This window comes from Panthera tigris, chromosome B3 (genome assembly GCF_018350195.1).
Source record: "Panthera tigris isolate Pti1 chromosome B3, P.tigris_Pti1_mat1.1, whole genome shotgun sequence".
NCBI lineage: Eukaryota > Metazoa > Chordata > Mammalia > Carnivora > Felidae > Panthera > Panthera tigris.
The window spans coordinates 8,849,519-8,869,127 of record NC_056665.1 but is presented as its reverse complement, the minus strand read 5'-3'; the positions used below and the strand labels follow the sequence as shown (position 1 = coordinate 8,869,127).

Here is a 19,609-nt window from a genome sequence, read left to right as displayed (position 1 = left end):
TAGGCTTGTGCTAATATTTTAAAAGAAATAGGACACTTTTCCTCATTCATTTTGTACTCAATGCCTGCTCTTCTTTGGGTTTATCTCCCTCAGGCCCCTCACACATCCACAACATTTTTGGGGCACAGAATTTTCTCCTCAATTCTATACACATTGCTTCATTGTCTTTGATATTTAAGAGTGGGAATAAATTTTAGGTTATTTAATTTTGATTGTTTATAGGGTTCCCAATACCTTTTTTTTTTTGCTTTTTTATATTAATTATATCTCATATATTTGTTGAAACTGTTTGATGTGTAGACTCAGATTTTCTTTTTTAATATGGAATTGTTCTGGGGCACTTGGGTGGCTCAGGTGGTCAAGTGTCTGACTCTGGGTTTTGGCTCTGGTAATAATCTTGCAGTTCATGAGTCTGAGCCCTGTATCGGGCTCTGTGCTGATGGCATGGAGCCTGCTTGGGATTCTCTCTCTCGCTCTCTCTCTCTCTCTCTCTCTCTCCCTTTCTGACCCTCCCTCCCTCTCTCTCTCTCAAAATACATAAATAACTTTAAAAAAATAAATAAATACAGAATGGTTCCCTCTTTTTCTCATCCCCTCTCCCTACTTTTTCCTTCTTCTTGACTTTTATGGTGATTAACAAACTGAGTCTGAAATTCAAAAGGGAGTAGATCACTTTTCCTTAATCTGCTCTAGTATATATATATATAGATATCTATATACAGATATCTATAGATATCTGTATTTAGATATCTATATACAGATATCTATATAGATATCTATAGATATCTGTATACAGATATCTATATATATATACGATTCGTGTGTGTGTGTGTGTGTGTGTTTGTGTGTGATTTCATCTTATTTTTTCGTTAAGACATTGGGAAATTTCTTGAGGTTGTCTGATACATAATGGATTATATTTTCTGCATAGAACTGTTAACGCTCTCTTTTTAACATTTAATTTAGAAATTGTATTTTACATCTCCATAGTATAGTTACTTCTCAGCTTTTGTCATATCTTTCACTGTACTTTTACCAATGCAATCTACTCTCAGTCCTTTTTGAGAATAAAATTAAGAAATTTCTGGGGTGCCTGGGGGGCTCAGTTGGTTAAGCCTCCAACTTCAGCTCAGGTCATGAACTCGTGGTTTGTTGGTTCAAGCCCACGTTGGACTCTGCTGACAGCTCAGAGCCTGGAGCCTGATTTGCATTCTGTGTCTTCCTCTCTCTCTTTCCCTCACCCATTCATGCTCTCTCTCTCTTTCAAAAATAAATAAACATTAAAAATATTTTAATTAAAAGAAATTTCTCAGATTTTTCTCATTTCTGGCAGTAAATCTTTCTCATAAAAAGACATTTGTTTGGTGTTTCAGAGAGCCATCCTTTTACCTGAAGTATTTGTACACGGGTGTAACATCTTCCCTCTTTGTATGTGTTAGAGAGTGTTTCATGATGCCCAATTTCATAAAAAGAGACAGTGTAAGCCAGAAGATGTTGTAGATCTTTGGAGGCAGATACTAATTCCTATCCACTTATAACTTGGGTTTGAGGATGGAAACAGACCCGTGCAAAATTTGAGGACCAATTGAAGACCACCACACCAAGGCAGGACTTTCAGAGATGACATCCCCAGTCATCCCACAACGTGTAAAATGAGAAAGTGAGGTTGCTTGGCAGTTTTAGCCATGGCATTGGGTACAGCAGACAAACAAGGAAAAGCCTTCATTCATAGTTTCTAATCACAAGCCCTCCTTTAAACATATTTGGGGTCAAAATTTAAAGGTACAGTATGGCCCTACAGGTCTCAAGCCAAAGCTTCAGCCTATAATGGTCCCTGATCAGTAGTCCCCAAGTACCTAGTGGAGGAAAGCACAAGTTGTCTCTGGAGCAAAGAGCATTAAAACCAAATTCACAAAGAGTTTCTCCAAGTTCAAGAAAATGTGAATTTAGAGTTTCAGATGCTTATAAAATATTTGAGCAGACAAGCCTACAATATTGACATTAAACAGAAAAGTCAAACGAATGATGGATGCCCACAAAGACTGTATATACAGGAATAATCAGGGACAGAATATAAAATAACTATGTTTATAGTGTTTCAGAGACAGTTTTTGAGATGAATGAATCAAAGAGAAGATTCAGTAAAGTTGGAGAGCAAAGTATGAAAATAAGACATTGATATGAAAAGATACTCAGAATTTATTACAGTGATAGAAATAAAAAAATACAAAAGTAAAGGTAAGAGATATGGAGGACAGAATAAAAACAAATATGTCTAATAAGAGTATTAGGCTTATCTTTGTTTTCCTTGATGAGGAATGGGGAGAGGCAATACTCAAAAAGATACTGGCTTACATTTTTCTAAGCGATGATGAGAGACACCAATCTTTAGTGTCAATAAATTACACATAAAAGAAATAAAAATAAATCTAGACCTACTTCAGAATATGGAAGGTCTAGAAAAGATCTTGCAAATTGCTGTAGGGAATTCTACTCATTTATTGGCATGCTGTAGCTTTTTAAACAGTTTTTGCTCCGTGGATGTTCTCTTGATAACACCTCTCCTCCAGATTTCTGTTTTTTATTGGCAAATCACAGCAATAATGGCGGGAAGCGTGTATGTGGGATTGGGGGTAACCACCTCTGCTTTCACTGCCAAATTGTCACCATAAATCACATCATTACATGCTTGGTGTTTTGCTTTTTTTCTCACCTGTCATTAAATCATAAGCATTTTCCATATTGTTAAATGGCCGTTAAAATAATCATTTTAATGGTTTTATTATAGCCCATCAAATTTATTCCATTATAATTTCCTTAGTGATTTCTTCCTTATTAGATATTTAGCACTTTATTTCCTTCAAATTTTGATTATTACATATAACTTTGACATAATATGTATCTTGTGCTTCACTTTTATTTTGAATCGTCCCTCAGGAAAAGTTTTTAGAAGTGATATTATCATGTCAGATGGCATTGTATTTTGATATGCACCAAGTTTTGTAATGAGTCAGCACTATAGATTATAAGATTGAATATATTTCTATCAATTTTCTGGGTGTAAAAGGCATTTTTATTACATAATAAAATAGAATATTTTTCTGTGCTTGGTTATTAATTGCTTTTTTCCTTTTGCTCACCAATTATCAGCACCTGTGCTTTTATTGTATTGTATTGTATAGTATTGTATTGTATTGCATTTATTTTTTATCTTTTAGAGAATGAGAGCATGAGTGGGTGAGACAGGAAGAGAGAGACAGAGAGAGAGAGAGAGAGAGAGAGAGAGAGAGAGAGAGAGAGAATCTTAAGCAGGCTCCATGCTCAGTGCAGAGTCCAATATGGGGTTCAATCCTACAACCCTGGGATCATAACCTGAATTGAAATCAAGAGTCTGATGCTCAACTGATCGAGCCAGCCAGGTGCCCCAGTATCTATACTTTTTAAACATCATTTGTGGATGCTATGTTTACCTTACCAATATGTAATTTTCTGCATTAATACAAATATTCTTCCCATATGTATGCTACTTAAAAATTATGTGATGATGAGGGTAGTAGAGAATTTCAGAGTCAAATGTACTTGTGAATTCAACTTATTTTGAGGTGGATGATCAAAAAGTTTCTAAAAAACATGTAATGAATTGTGTCAGTGAGATTTGCTTACAAACATGATGCATAGATAGAGACCTATACTTTCTAGTAACATTAGTATATGCATATTGGTGTGAGAGATATTGTTGGCTCACCCAATGCTCATTTTTTTTAAAGTTTATTTATTTATTTTGAGAAAGACAGAGACAGTGCAAGTGGGGGAGGGGCAGATAGAAAGGGAGAGAAAATCCCAAGTAGGCTACACACTGTCAGCACGGAGCCTGACATGGGGCTTGAACTCATGAACCGTGAGATCATGACCTGAACCGAAATCAAGAGTCAGACACAACCAACTGAGCCACCTAGGCTTCACCCCGCTTTTTAAAAAATTATTTAACACTCATTTCTAACACTGTTCTCTCTTACCTGTCTCTTTTAAAGATACTGAACAATCTAAAATATTCAGTTACCAGACCATTGTAAAGCTGGAGTTGGCTCTATTATACAGCTCTGGCCAAGAAAATATAAGCAAAAATATGCTGGTGCCTCCTTTCCCCATTTCCCTTTCTCCTTCCTTGAGTGCTGATATGCTGGCTGGAGCTACAGCAGCCACCTTGTAATCATGATCAGAAAACCGAGAAAAATGACAGATACAGGAGTCCTGATTTTCTTAGGCCTCTGAAATAATGCCATGAACTTCCTACCCCCAACTTATTATGCATAAAAAATAAAACTCAATTTTTGTTGAAACAACTGTAGTCAGTCTTCCTGTTACTGGCTGTAGGGGAAAAAATCCTAATTAGCACATATAAGCCTACAGGGAGAGGAGAGTTGGGTCTCTATTTTAACAAGGCTCACTTTTTATTTAATGTTTTTTATGTTTTTTTTTTTTTTTTTTTTTGAGAGAGAGAGAGAGAGGGCATGAGTAGGGGAGGGGCAGAGAGAGAAAAGGAGACACAGAATTCAAAGCAGGCTCCAGGCTCTGAGCTGTCAGCACAGGGCCCAACATGGGGCTCGAACTGGTGAACGCTGACCTGAGTTGAAGTCAGCCGTTTAGCCAACTGAGCCACCCAGGTGCCTCAATGAGCCTCACTTTTAAACAAACCCAAAGCCAGCTTTATATATAAACTTGTTACTGTGAACCTATGATAACTGACCAAAGTAGATATCAGAATTTCTAAATTTTATCTACCTGTGTTCTGGATCATATCCAGAGATGTGAATGCATCTCCTGAAGCAAAACTAAAATAAAGTATTTAAATCCTCATGGCACTTGACAGTGGGAGAACATAATTAAAGGCATTCATATACTTGCTATGCAAAAAAGTGAAGTTCCACTTGACAAATCCAAGAGACAATTCATCCAAGCCTCTCCATATCCATCCCTGTAGAGCCATTGCTTATCCATTATTATATATTGAGGATAAGCTATATAACAGGCTATGTGCTCTATGCCAGGAATGTAAAGAGGAAGACACTGCTCAGTCCTTGCCTTTGAGGATTTCATTTCCAGGCTGGGTGTGGGAGGTGAGAGGAGACTCTCCATATAAGCAAATATTTTTGATACTGTGTGAGAGTGAAAAGAGTAGAGTAGTAAAGAGAGGTTCATAATGGAGAGCAAAATGGAATAAGTGATTTGCTTGAGACCCTACAGCCAAAAAATAGTCTGTTTCTTCTGGGCAAGTCTTTTTCATGATACCAACCATTGCCTGAGATAAATAGATCAATATTTGGGATACAGAAATGTTTTTGTGTTATAAAAAATGCTGTCATTTGGGCCATTGTTTACAGAAGTTGACTGGTGTGAAGGTGTTGCCCTTGACCCAGCAATATGGCTCATGCTATGAGATTTGTTGCCCTCAAGGACTTGTCCCTCTTTTGACCTGTTATGTGTTTTGCTAGACGCTAGGGTTACACATAGGTGTCAGGCGTGCTGCGTGCCTGAGGGGCTGGATTTTTGTTCATATTCTCCTTGTCTACTCTTTCTTGCCACCAGTGAGGTGGCTGATTGAGGAGGAGGGCATGGCCTTTGCTTCATAACTCCCCATCCAACTGGCCATTCTAGAATAAAGAAAAGCACGTAGGAAAACAGGGTGCAGGGGAAGAATGAGACCTTAGAAATTTAGTTCGTGGAAAGAGACAGATTTCTCTCTCTCTTTGTTCAGTGATCTTTTCTATTGACTTAAGAAAAATAACTTGTTAAACATCTGTCTTCCCCTCCCATTGCTGTTGTTTATGGAGGAGCAGATTTCCCTTAATTCTGAAGCAGTGTCTCCTTTCCTTAGGAAAACAGGTGTCCAAACATGCAGCAAATCAAATTGTCAAACAGCTGAAATAGACATTCTACTTTCTTTTATCCTCTTACCTAGAAATTCTTTGGTGAGCCTGATGACTTCCTAGTTTGGAATTTTGTTTTTCCTTGTGATACTTATGACCAGTCTTTTTTAAATATTTACTATCACATCGCTGTCTTCTGTATCACTGCTATTTGGATATGAAAATATATTTAAGAAATAATATTCAACTTTTGATACCCTTTTATTTAAATGAAATGTGTTTATAAACATAAAGAACTCAGGACCACATTGAATTCTGTCATATTAAACATATTTAGGAATAAAGAAAGAGAAATTGAGCTGATATTGACCGGTACTTTTATGTGCACCCTCAAATATTCCTTGTCACTGCATGTCTAAATATATGGAGGGAAGAATTATGATCTCATTTTTCAGATGAGAAAATCAAGGCTAATAGAGCTCATTAAGTCCAAGATCACACAGTCAGAAAATAATGAAGTCAGGATTCAAAACCAATCCCTATCTAATTTCAAAAACCATGCACTTTATACTTCATCACATAATAGAGTCCTTCCTAATCTAAGTATAGCACTTTGGTGAGCAGTCAAGTCTAGACTCTATTGCTGTGAGGTCATGGATAAAGTATCAGCTCCATGGTTCTAAATCTCCTTCTGTATGTGATGGATGAAATGGCAATACCTATGTGATAGGACTTTGGTAACTATTAATTGAGTTAATGCATGTGAAAGGGCTCAAACAGTATTTGGTACCTAGTAAATGCTCTGTAAGGTTGTTTATTATTATTATATGTCACTTCATGGTATAATAGCATGAGTATGTATCATGGGTTTGCTTTCATGTACTGTCTCATCACGAATGAATAAGTGGTGCTAAACAGATGTTGATGTTGTTTTTAAGTTCTGGTATTTGTATATGAAGGATCCCCCTAATTCTTCTCACTGATTGACAAATTTACGTGAGAGAAAGGGATTTTAGTACAATTGTTCACAAACTTTTGTTTCAACAGTAGAACCCTTTTTAAAATACATATAGAAGAGGGACGCCTGGGTGGCTCAGTGGGTTGAGTGTCCAACTTTGCCTCAGATCATGATCTCACCACTTAGGAGTTTGAGTCCTGCATCGGGCTGTGTGCTGACAGCTCAGAGCCTGGAGACTGCTTTGAATTCTGTCTCTCCCTCTCTCTCTGCCCCTCTCTGGCCTCACACTCTGTTTCTCTCTCAAAAATAAAGATTAAAAAAATTTTTTTTAATTTAAAATACAGATAGAGGCATTGCTGCTTTGACTGAACTAGGGGAAGTGACTCTGGGAACTCTATCCACCCCTTTGCCCTCCAGGACCCCTGCCAGCTCATTATTGCCTTGGGGATCTTTCTGGGAAACCTTGAATGACACATAATGCAGATTGAGAATCACCAATCCACAAAGCACCCAACAAAGCACATTGGATAGTGACTGATAAATACTATCAATTCTCAATTTCTGTGATAGGCGAGTGTCCAGAAGCCCTCACTCTGGATCTCAAAAATTGTCTTTACTCAGTTTCCATTACATAGTCTCTGCTGATAGTTTTGTTTACCTGGCAGGGTCTACAGTTTGGAACCAGTGAACTGGAGGAGATGGGAGCCATGTTCTGTTTGAGTCTCCTCATCTTGGAACTCAAATCTGTAAGCTGTAGTCATCAGCTCCTGACCTGTGCAGCAACTCTCCTGAATGCTGAGGAAGAGGCTCTGGACCACCACCTCCAGCGGTAAGATGCTCACAGGGGTGTGAGGGGAATTTGGACCTTGGTGTTCCGATCACAGCACATCTCAGAAATGAAAGCCATGTGGTCCTATGGGTCTTTGACAAGGACAAAATATGGAGGAGCTGCCAATTGAAAGTAGGGGCAGTCACAGTCTACTGGACCCAGACTCAGGGTCATTCTCAATTCCTGTGTTCTTCACTCCCTGTGTTCTTACTGAACACAGGGAGGATGCTGCCTACTTGTACACATAAATGAATATATAAGTCAACATGTAGTTATAAACATGCATTATTAATAAATTGTGTTTGTGATAAAGAAGATGCAGCTTAGCAACACACATGTGCATCTACATATACTTATGCCTGCCAGTAATGTGTTTATATTTATTCAGGCATCATTTGGGAGCCTGTTACTTGGCAAATAAAGGTAATCTCACTGCCAATATTTAGGAACTTGGGGACAAGAAATGTTATCCTCTCTCCATTCTTAAGTAGCACTGTTCCTTCTCAGATGATGAGAAGAACCACCTGAAGATGATTAATACATTTGCCTGGAGACCCTGACTCACAGCCATGGCAGGGGAATGACAGATTTCCAAGGACTGTGAGGAACATTAATGAATCAAGAGAGGGGGAACCATTATCCATATGAGCCTTTTTGATGCCTTTTACTCTGGACAAATATTTTAGACTTGACAAAAATAGATTTAGGGGCAAGAAAGGAAGATATAATAGCCATATGAGAGGGGAGAGGACCAAGAAAAGTCAGAGGAGTCAAAGAAGACTAAGTCATTGCCCATATTTTGAGCCAGGGAATGGATGGGGTGTTGAGCTATTGGAGGAGGAAGTACCTACTGGTGAATGAGGAAGCATCTCATCATGTCCTTCATGTCCAAAAGCAGAGAGAAAGCCATTAATACAGGTGCCATTTTATTTCTAGTGCATTTTCATTCATTTTCCTCCTGCCATTGTTAGGCTGTGGTTCCAGCGTGACTTCTCACCAAATGGCCAGTCAAGCCTAAAATGATCTAGCAGTGTAAATTAATTTTACTTTGGAAGGTACTGGTTTCTCTGAGACTTAATTACCTAAATGCAGTAATTAACTTGCTTGTCACACTGTGCTATAGATCATAGACTATGGGGACCTAAGTAAATCCAGACTTCTTTCCTCCCTAGAGACGCTGCCCCTGATTTCTTTTGTTTTGACATCACCACCACTGCCATCTGCCCCCACTCCCTTCAACACCCCTCAGCGCCCCAAGGCTTGGTGTGTTTGGCATCACTGTGGTGTTTCTGCCTCTCCCTCTGACAGCAAGCACTTCTACCTGCCAGGATATATATTTCATCTTGTCTTTTCATCTTTTGCTAAGCTATCTTGGGTGCAGGCATGCCTGAATTTTCTTTCTTTCTTTCCTATCCCCCCACTTTCTTCCCTGCTGCTCATTGAGAGAAGATTGAGCAGACCTGGCATTGCTTGCTTTCCCTGAATTGATTGTGCCCGTCTGTTTGATCCAATGCAGTGAGGATTAGTTGCCTGTAAACTGGAACAAGAAGAAATCTATCAAAGAAGTGCCTCTTCTAATTCAAGTCTAAAGAATTTGGTGTCGAGCTCCAAATACAATAGCTGCCATGTGGGTTATCATAAGAAGATTATATTACTTATTCTTCCATGCCATCCCAACACTCCTGATTATTAATTGTTCAGTTGCAACCATCCCAAGGGTTCTAAAGCTTAAAGTCTTCCCTGACCTCTGGCCCTTCTTAGGCTGGTGCAGCTCCAGGACAAGATACTACACATAGGATGTGAGTCATGTGTGTGTTTTAAGTAGGTCTACACTACATTCAAGAGGCATGGAGTTTGGTGGCAAGCAGCGGGATGGAATTTGCCTGTTTCACCCAAACGTTGTTATTGACTTAATCCACTCCTATTCACTGAGGCAGTTGGACCAAAACAGACTATGGTTCCTGCCCAAAGGACCTGGAAACTGCATGATTGAGAGGAAAATCACCCTGAAAATATCTTGACCAAGATATTGGCTCCTTATTGGAGCCAATAAGGGTGTATTCATTAAAGGATGACGGAGGGGAACTTAATAAAATAAAATCCACTGGGTTGCAATCAGCAACAGGCTGTTTGAGTACCTTTGATTAGTTTCTGATGAATAGGGCTCAGTCATGAGCTCTAGTAATCAGCAGAGCAGAGCAAATCCTAGGGATTTTGTTAGCAACAGGGATCTTACTATAATACAAAGGGCATAACTAATGTTTGTCAACACTACCCTCCGTATGCTTTAAAGAGGAGATTTCAGCCACCCTCCTCCCCACTGACGTTTCCCCGGGTGTGCTCTGTATAACAGGGTTATATACTTTGGGAAGATTCTTTTTTAGTTGCACAGAAGGAAATACTAGGGGGGAAAGAAGGGTGAGTTTTTGCCTAAAAGTCAGTCGTAAAGAAATCTGAGGACATCGTATTTGGAATCTCTTAGGCCCCACAGAAACTGTTAACCCTTGGAGTAACGTGCAGGGAAGACAAAGTATGGCCTTACACTGCAAACACCATGGTTTTGTGACATTAGTTTTCACACTTCATTTACCATAAAAACAAGTAGAGTGTAGTCAACATCCACAGAGAAACTTACCATTTTTCATGGGCAGAGAAAGAGCAGAAATGGTGGATGTTTGCCCAGTGGCCGAAGAGTAAAAAGAAGTATGGTGCATTGCGCTCTTTGTTTTGGTTTGTCTTTTACAGTTTCTCTCCTTCCCCGTTGCTCATTTAAGAAACGTCTGCAGACTCCTTAAGGCATCTTTTGATCTTTCCTCTCCTCTTCCTTCCTCCTTTTTCTCAGTCTTATCCCCAGAAATAATTGCGCGCACATTGCAGGAATGCTAAGCTGTTTCTTCAGGAGGCGCCGTTTATCCATTGTGACAGGTCTTTTGCAAAGTCATTTAACAGTTTTGCCGAGTCAGCCACTGTTCATCTCGATTTGTATCCCTCCAATGCCTCTTGCCTTTCTCAGCTGAGCTCCCCTATCTCCACTTGTCCCTCCATTAATAACAGAGAGAGCTCAGAATTTCTGAGCTGTGCCTGGCTATAGCTCCATATCTAGTTTATTCTCCCAAATGATAGTCCTGTGACATGAACCTGGGCTCCCCCGAGCATCAGGACAAGTTCATTTTGTCCTCTCTTTAGTTTGATGAGGCAAGACTAAACAAATAAAAATCTGTCATAGACTTTAGAGAACATAATTATATTTTTAATAATTAAAAGGTAGTTGATTTTTATTTAAAAATAGTTTTGCCTTTCTCAATTATATAAAAAAATTGTGTTTTGGTAAATCATATTAAATTATATTTTGGAGACCACACACAAAAATAACATACACCTGACTTTAATCACCCTGCTTTTAATAGAGAACCGTTGTCAATGTTTTGGTAAAATTAGATTACTTTTTTCACCTAAACAAATATGTAACATCCTTTCTGTAACTTTCTGAACACTGGTTTTCTTTCTTTTTTTAAAAATTGACTTCATTTTTAAGAATAGGTTTAGCTTTACAGTAAAATTGAAAGTACAGAGGTTTTCCATTTACACCCTGCCCCAGACACACACAGCCTCCCCTGTTATCAACATCCCCCACCGAGTGGTCCATTTGTGACAATTGATGTACTGACACTGACACATCATTATCATCCAAAGTCCAAAGTCTACCTTAGGGTTCACTCTTGGTGTTCTATAGTTGTGGATTTGGACAAGTGTATCTACCATTATAATTTCATACAGAGTAGTTTCCATGCCTTAAAAATCCTCTGTACTCTCTGCCTATTCATTACTCTTTCCCCACTACCCCCTGGCAGCCACTGATCTTTTTACTGTCTCCCTAGTTGTACCTTTTCCAGAATGCCATATAATTGGAACCATACAGTACATAGCCTTTTCAGATTGACTTCTTTCTCTTAGAAATATGCATGTATGTTTCCTCCATGTCTTTTTCATGGCTTGATAGCTCATTTCTTTTTAACACTGAATAATATTCCATTGTCTGGATGATTCACAGTTTATTCATCCATTCAAGCCACTGAAGGACATCTTGGCTGCCTCTAAGTTTTGGCAATTATGAATAAAGCTGCTGTAAACATCTGTATACCTATTTTGTGGGGACATAAATTTTTCAGCTCCTTTGGGTAAATACCAAGGAGTGTGATTGCTGGATCGTATGGTAAGAGCATGTTTAGTTTTGTAAGAAACCACCAAATCATCCTCTGAAAGGGCTGTACTATTTTGCATTCCCAGCAGCAGCAAATGAGAGTTCGTACTGTTCCATATCCTAACATTTGGCCTTGTCAGTGTTCTGGATTTCGGCCATTCATATAGGTGTACAATGATATCTGATTGTTTTAATTTGCATTTTCCTGACAACATGCCATGTGGAACATCTTTTCATATGCTTATTTACCAGATTTATGTCTATCTTCTTTAGTGAGGTGTCATTAAGGTCATTGGCCCATTGTTTAATCAGGTTATTTTCTTCTTACTGAATTTTAAGAGCTCTTTGCATATTTTGGATAATAGTCCTTTATTAGATGTGTGTTTTGCAAATATTTTCTCCCAGTCTGTGGCTTGTCTTCTCATTCTCTTTCGCAGTATCTTTCCCAGAGCAGAAGTATTTACATTTAATGAAATTGAGCTCATAAGTTATTCCTTTCATGGATCGTGCCTTTGGTGTCGTATCTAAAGAGTCATCACCAAACCCAAGGCCATTTAGATTTTCTCCTACATATTTTCTAGACACACCAGTTGCTTTTGCATTGAAGTCTTTGCCATTTTTAGGTGAAAATGAGTTGAATTTGGATGTTTTTGTTTTTTGTGGATATGTGCATCCATTTTTTTCTTTGTTTATTTTAGCTTTGATAACCTTCCTACCTCGGTCTAATAACGAATAATTCATAATTCAAATAATTAGTTAAATAATAATTTACTGTAAAAGTGTGTTGTTACTATACTGAGGTACGTATGTTTATAATAAGGCTATTTACATATTATAATTTCTTTTCCATTTTTTTTACCATTGAATAGTTTTATATTTCTGTATTATTAATCATTTGCCCTAGAAATTACTAAATAGTCCATCCTTCATCAGTAGTTAGTAATGTCAGTTAGCTATAGAGCATTTATACATGCGTGTACCTGGGTATATTTTCTTGATGTTATATTCTGTTTCATTAGTCTGTCTGCCAGGAGCACATAGTCCTTAATATTGTAGCCATGTAACTCAAATACATAATGCTACAAGCACCACCTCATTAATATTTGTTTAAAAATGTGCTTTGCTATTTTCTCTTCTTTATTTTCACTGATGAAGCCTATAATGAGTCGTTAACTGCCAAAAATGAAACCACTGCGATTTTAATTCAAACTGCATTAAAATTATAGATTTTTTTGGTCTATTGACTGTTTGCCTATATTGTTTTTTCAAAATCTGGTATTTTGTTCCTCTTACTTAGATCTTCTTTGATGTTCACAAAGAAAGTATTGTAGGGGTTCTTTTTGTGCCCTTTCATGTGATTCCTGGGTATATGATCATAGGCTTTTAAGCTTAATATTTTAAATTCTTGTTACTCTTAAAAGGGTCCTTTACCCATATTTTTCTAAGTGGTTATCACCATGATGTGATATCTATTTTATTTTTAATTTATAATCTTGGCTAGAGTTTTGAAAACATTATTTAAGGATGGTGATTCTAGGGGCGCCTGGGTGGCTCCATTGGTTAAGTGTCATGATCTCACGGTTTGTGAGTTCCAGCACCAGATTGGGCTCTGCATTGACAGTGTGGAGCCTGCTTGGAATTCTCTCTGCCCCCCCCCCGCCCCTTCGTCACTCTCTCTGTCTCTCTGTCAAAATAAATAAACTTAAAAAAAAAAAAAAGTTAAAAAAGGAGCACCTGGGTGGCTCAGTTGGTTGTGTCCGACTTTGGCTCAGGTCATGATCTTGCCTTTCATGGGTTCAAGCCCCATGTTGGGGTCTGTGCTGACAGCTCAGAACCTGGAACCTGCTTCAGATTCTGTGTCTCCCCTCTCTCTGCCCCTCCCTTGCTCGCACTCTGTCTCTCTCTCTGTCCCTCAAAAATAAACATTAAAAAAATTTTTTTAAGTTAAAAAAAAAAAAAGTATGGTGATTCTATGGATATCCTTGCTGTCAATCTAACTTTAAAATGAGAATGACCCTAAGCACTTGAACATTAAGTAAAATGTCTGTTGTTTTGATATTAATGCTCAATGTCTTCTTTATAAATTAGTTTTTTAGCTTATTAATTAAAAAATCAAGATTGGATGATGAATTTTATCAATTTTTTTGTATCTATAAAAATGATTATTAATGAATTAATGAATTATATGAATTATAATGAATTCATTAATGAATTAATGAATTAATAAAGTCTTAAATTATGATAACAGATTCTCTAATCTTCATCCATCCTTGAAAATCAAAGGAAACTATATTTGGCTATGATCTAAAATATCATTTTATCACAGACATTGATGTTTTTAATATGAATTGAGGGGGCTTGTGCCTATAGTTCTGAGTGAGTAAAATCTGTGCTTGGTGTATATTGCTGTATCATGTGGAACACTTCAAATTTCCTAGGGGTTATCCTTGAACATCTTGAACATATACAAATGGTCTATAAAACCCGTTTGTTTCCCATTTGTTTGAAACAAAGATATTATTTTTCTGCTCCTCTTTTCCTGTATGAGAAGTATCTGTGACATTTAGATTGCCTTATAGTCATATTCAAATCACTGTAAAATTCAATTTTGTTTAATTACTTGCATTGCTCATTTTTATCTATTCTGTACGGTTATGTCCCCATTATTTTTTCTCCATGTTGATTCATCTCACATTTTTGCTAGAGAATACCTTTAAAAAAAAGCTTTTTTTTTTTTTTTTGGTAAAGTAAATCAAGGGTATTTGGCATATTAATATATATGTGAATCTCTGTCTCCTTTACACAGGAATCCCATTGTGCCTGCCTGGAGGTTTGACTGCACCATGTAAGCATGGCTTACTCTGCCATTTAATTCTACAGTCCTCAGCCTGACTGTCCTCTGTATACCCCCTGTTTCTCCTGCCTGAATAGTTGTACTGGTTTTCATTCGGTTCACTAACACAAACATTCTATGTCTACATCAACTATATTTCTTATGTTACATTTAGGTCCTTTTGATTGATTTTGAATCCGAACACTTGGTCACCTTATGACATGCCTTTCCATTACCAGGTGGCAGTGATTCCATCCCAAATCGTCATTTTTCCATCTCTGGAATATTTGATATCTGCTTCCCAACCTCCGTATCTGTCTTTTCTTCTCCCCTTATCATCCTTTTTCTTCATTCCCATTCACCAAGTTCTGGAAACTGTCCTCACAGATTTTTTTTTATTATTTTTTTAACATTTATTTTATTTTTGAGACAGAGAGAGACAGAGCATGAACGGGGGAGGGTCAGAGAGAGGGAGACACAGAATCTGAAACAGGTTCCAGGCTCTGAGCTGTCAGCACAGAGCCCGACACGGGGCTCGAACTCACAGACCGCGAGATCATGACCTGAGCCGAAGTCGGCCGCTTAACCGACTGAGCCACCCAGGCGCTCCTGTCCTCACAGATTTAATGTTCTGTGGCATGAGTCTCCTCTTTGCTGATAATGTGTTTTGATTTCATTGCTTCTGTTTCCTTTTCTCTCATCAGCTTCTCTTTTGTTCACATTTGTAATACAGCGAGTTCTTGTTCCATTTTAACCTGTAATTTTTTCACTCAGTGTTTCAGAGATTCCATTTTTCTTGAATTTTCTGTGTCAGGCTGGCTTCTGTTTCTCATGGCTGGTCGTTATCCAAAGCGAAAATTGTTCTGTCAGCTGACTGAGGAGGTGTCTGTCTCCTTGTACATTGCAGAACGTTCCACCCGCTCCGTTGTTATGATTCTTCCCTCCTTGTCTTTCAACTTCTATTTCGTCATCGCTTGTTTACTCATCTGAGAACTCTGTCAAGACTCATAATTGCATGATAATCCAGGCTTTGGATAGTCTTTAAAATGTTGTGTAGTCTAACTGGATGCTGATAGTTCCTCTATGTGAAGTAACCTGATTTAGATGGTGTTTTTTTTCTTCAAGAATTCAGAGTATTTTTGCTTTTATCCAAGAGCACAGATTTGGGGAAGCTAAGGAGGTAGGATATGAAAAGTTATATGCATCTCTGGATACACTCTGACTGTCTCAAGATGGTCACTTAATATTTTCTGAGTGAAAATGTGAATTAATTGAGATTTAATACTATCAATGAACTAGTATTAAAAATAAGTTCATATTTTAGAGTTCTGTAGGAGGAAATTAATGACAGTTGTGGTGATGATGTACTCTTCTAAGCAATTTACCTGTATAATCTCATTTAAACATTTCAGTAACCATACAAGGTAGGCATTATTATCTCCGTGTACCGATGACTACATTGTGACTCAGAAAGACTATGTAGCTTGACTAAAATGGCAGGGTTGGTAAATTGTAGAACTGGGATTTGAACCAGGTCGTCTTGGTAAAGAACCAGTACTCTTGATCACTAAGACATCCTGTCTTTTATAGATAATAACAGCTAAAACATAATAAACATTTATGCTTTTCATGTACAGTGCTATGCATTTTGCAGCCATACCTCTCCTTGTTTTATCTTTTAAACCAAGGGTTGGCAGACTTTTTCTGTAAAGAGACAGAAAATATTTTAGGTTTTGTGGGCCATATGGTCTCTTTTGCAACTGCTCAGCTCTACTGTGGTAGCATGAAAGTAGCCATAGAAAATATGTAAATATATAGGCATGGCTGTATTTCAGTAAAATTTTATTTACAAAAATAAGCAATGGACTAGATTGGTCCAAGTGAGCCATAGTTTGCCATCTCCACTTTCAAGGGTTCTTTGAGGTATGTATAATTATTATCTTCCCTGTACAGATGAAGAAACTGGAACTCAGAGAAGCCATATAACTTGCCATTTGCCCAACTAGCAAGAAGCATATTAGTGGTTGAACCAGGTAGTGTGACTGTGCATCCTTGATGTTTAATGACTACAAATACTAAGCTGTCTGGGCCTTTGGATGCCCAGTGAATGATACTTCTTTCTTCTCTCGTGAATTCCAAATCAAATAAGAAAGAGAGCACAGGAGCTAGGTAGGTTGAAATAAAACATAACTGCTTTATTACTGGTAATGAGAGTCATGGCCCCACCAGAATTGAAGTTCTTCACCTAAAGCTGTAGGGTTAGAGTCTGCCTTGCTAAGCTTCTCGTGCAGAGGAGCAATGGGTGCACCCGAGTCTGGTCCTGCAGGGAGAAAATGAGCACAGGGGGCCATGGGGTACTCAAGCTCAGTCAGCATCTCTCTCCAAATCACCGGTTTCATGTTATTCTTCCTCCATTGGAGAGAATGGATGGGGACAGAAAGTGGAGTACCAATGTCTACAGGCCAAAATGGGAAATCTGGAAATGGGGAGAATCAAAAGGTATCATTATATCCAAACAAAGGATTGCAAATTATAGTTACATTGAAACTCTGATAATATCTTTCTTCTCTTGTCTTCTGTCACCCTAAATGTATTCAAATTTTTGAAAAAGTAACCCATGGTACCTAATATTTGAGAATGGTTTTAGTTTCATTCCATAGTTGTAGGCAAAGAAATGCCCAGTGATTAAAAAGATGGGAATGTTGGAATGGGATCTAGCCTGGGGGAGTCTTTTGAGATGGTGAATATCACATGTTGCTTTAAAACATTAAGTGGTTCCCTAATGGGTCAAGAAAAATGAACTAACCAGGAAGAAATGCTAATCTTATCTTGGGAAAACAGCAACAAAAAACCCAATTCCATTAGTAGATAAAGAAAGGCAAATCCAAATATTTTTGTTATGATTTTATGCTGATCCTTCTATAATAATTAAATAAAAATAATTAAAAAAGAAGAATGTTAGTGTGTCTATGAGAAAAGAGATTTAGTAATGTCATACAGCTGTCTGTAAACTGGCTTACTTTCCTCTGGAGAAGAATTTCGCAACTCGTAAGAAGGTCCATAAAAAACTCCCATTAAGTCCTATATTTCCAGCTTGTATATCCCTCAAGAAGATTAACTTAACAGAGAACAATTATTTAATGTATAGATATTTATAGCAATGATACATCTATCCCAAATAAATTTAAACAACCCAAATTCTTAGCAGTACTAAGAAGCAAAAGAAAACCATTATTGATTAATTTTCTAGAAGAGTATGAAGCTGTGAAAATGATTAGTATGTTAATATCTATATATCTATATATTGATATATATATAGATATATATATTTATATATATATGATAACAATAATAGCAAACATTCATTAGAGCCTTACCATGAATCAGATGCTGCATTTTTAAACTATTATCTCAATCATATATATAATCCTGTGTGATGCTATAATTAGCATCCCCTTTTGCAAACAAAGAAAATAAGTTTTGTGTAGTTTAAGAGATTTGCCAAATGTCATGAATCTTAGAAGAGACTGCTGGCTTTTGAAGCCAATCCATCTAACTCCAAGAGTTGGGGGCCATTAAGTATATAACCTAAGTCTAATATAACCCTATTATTAGTTTCTTGCATTGTACAATCACCAAAAAGATGTGTTGGGTGTACGTATGTCTGTGTGTGTTTGTGCGTAAGTTTTTAAAAATCTGAATGACTTGGGTCATTTTGGCCCAGAAATATCCCTTGATTGTTTTAATAGTATTCGGGGAAATCAATGCCATCATGGGTGGAATGTGTGTTGCTGTAGGTGGAATGCATCGCTACCCATGGAGAGAGGAATTCCAAAGACAAAGATGAAAGAGACTGCAGACAGAGAGGAGTCAAAATGCATTTTCTTCATATTGCATTTGCTATTTGCAAAATGTTAGCTTCTAATAACCATGGAAGCTAACCTAAAAGAAATCCTATTTTACGAGTGATTCCACGGGAGCCCAGGAAGTCTAAGTGACTCACTAGGTGTAGTTAAGTGATTTACCTATTGCCAGTCAACACTGGGGATATCTTTTGCCTCTGCCTCAGGCTCAACCACATGAACAGCTGGTCTCTTGCCTATGAATCTATAAATACCTGAAAATAAAATAGGCTTCCAGTCCCTGGAAAAGGGTTTCAGTCAAGAAACTTGCTCTTCCTACTCTTTATGTCAATTTCAGCCTATGCAGTCCTTGTCTTTGTTGTTAATTCTAAAAATGGAAGGCAAATAAAAACCTGTGAAATTCTCCCAAATACAAGAGGCAGTTTTTATTCAAAAAGGCTGCAAATAGCTTGGCATGGGTGGCTTAAGTTAATTCAATAGCTTTTCATTAATTTTTGAAGTAGTTCTTGTTCTGTTTATTCTTAATGTTGACTTTGTCTTTGTTGTAACCCTATGAACCCTCATACCATGGCCCTTACAAGGAGCTAGATCTTGGGGTTCAAAGCCACTTCACCTGTAAGAGTTAGTTTACCGGCTGTAAACTGGTAGGGCGAAACCAAACTATGGATTCAATAAAAGCAGTGAGAGGAAGGAAGGAGTGATAAGAAAGGAAAAGAGGGAGGGAGGGAGGAAGGAAGGAAGAAAGAAAGGAGGAATGAAGAAAAGAGAGAAGGAGGAAGGACAGACAAATGGATGGAAGGAAGGAAGGAGGGAAGAAAGAAGGGAAGGAGGGAGGAAACTGCATCACAGGAGAAGAAATCAGGTCATGATATTTAAACCAAGATATCAAGATATCATGGAAAGTTTACATTTTTGGTTTGTAAGATCCTGGATGTAGATCAATCTGATGCAGAAGGAAGAAGTCTGCTTTTAAGTTTCTGAGAACATTTCTGTGTTTTGCTTGATTTCTTTATCCTGGCCAGGTGTCCAACTCCCCTCTTTTAGGAGGGAACCAAGTA

The 19,609-nt window shown here is 37.7% G+C and overlaps 1 protein-coding gene across 3 annotated transcripts in view; it reads left to right on the top strand.

Annotated features, from left to right (window-relative positions):
- AGBL1 (AGBL carboxypeptidase 1) overlaps nucleotides 1–19,609 on the top strand; it is a 784,724-nt gene that overhangs the window by 476,711 nt on the left and 288,404 nt on the right. For all 3 annotated transcript variants that reach the window (XM_042988107.1, XM_042988105.1, XM_042988106.1), the window contains one exon: nucleotides 7,491–7,654. In XM_042988107.1, coding sequence (XP_042844041.1) covers nucleotides 7,491–7,654 — 164 coding nt within the window. The remainder of the gene's footprint in view (nucleotides 1–7,490; nucleotides 7,655–19,609) is intronic.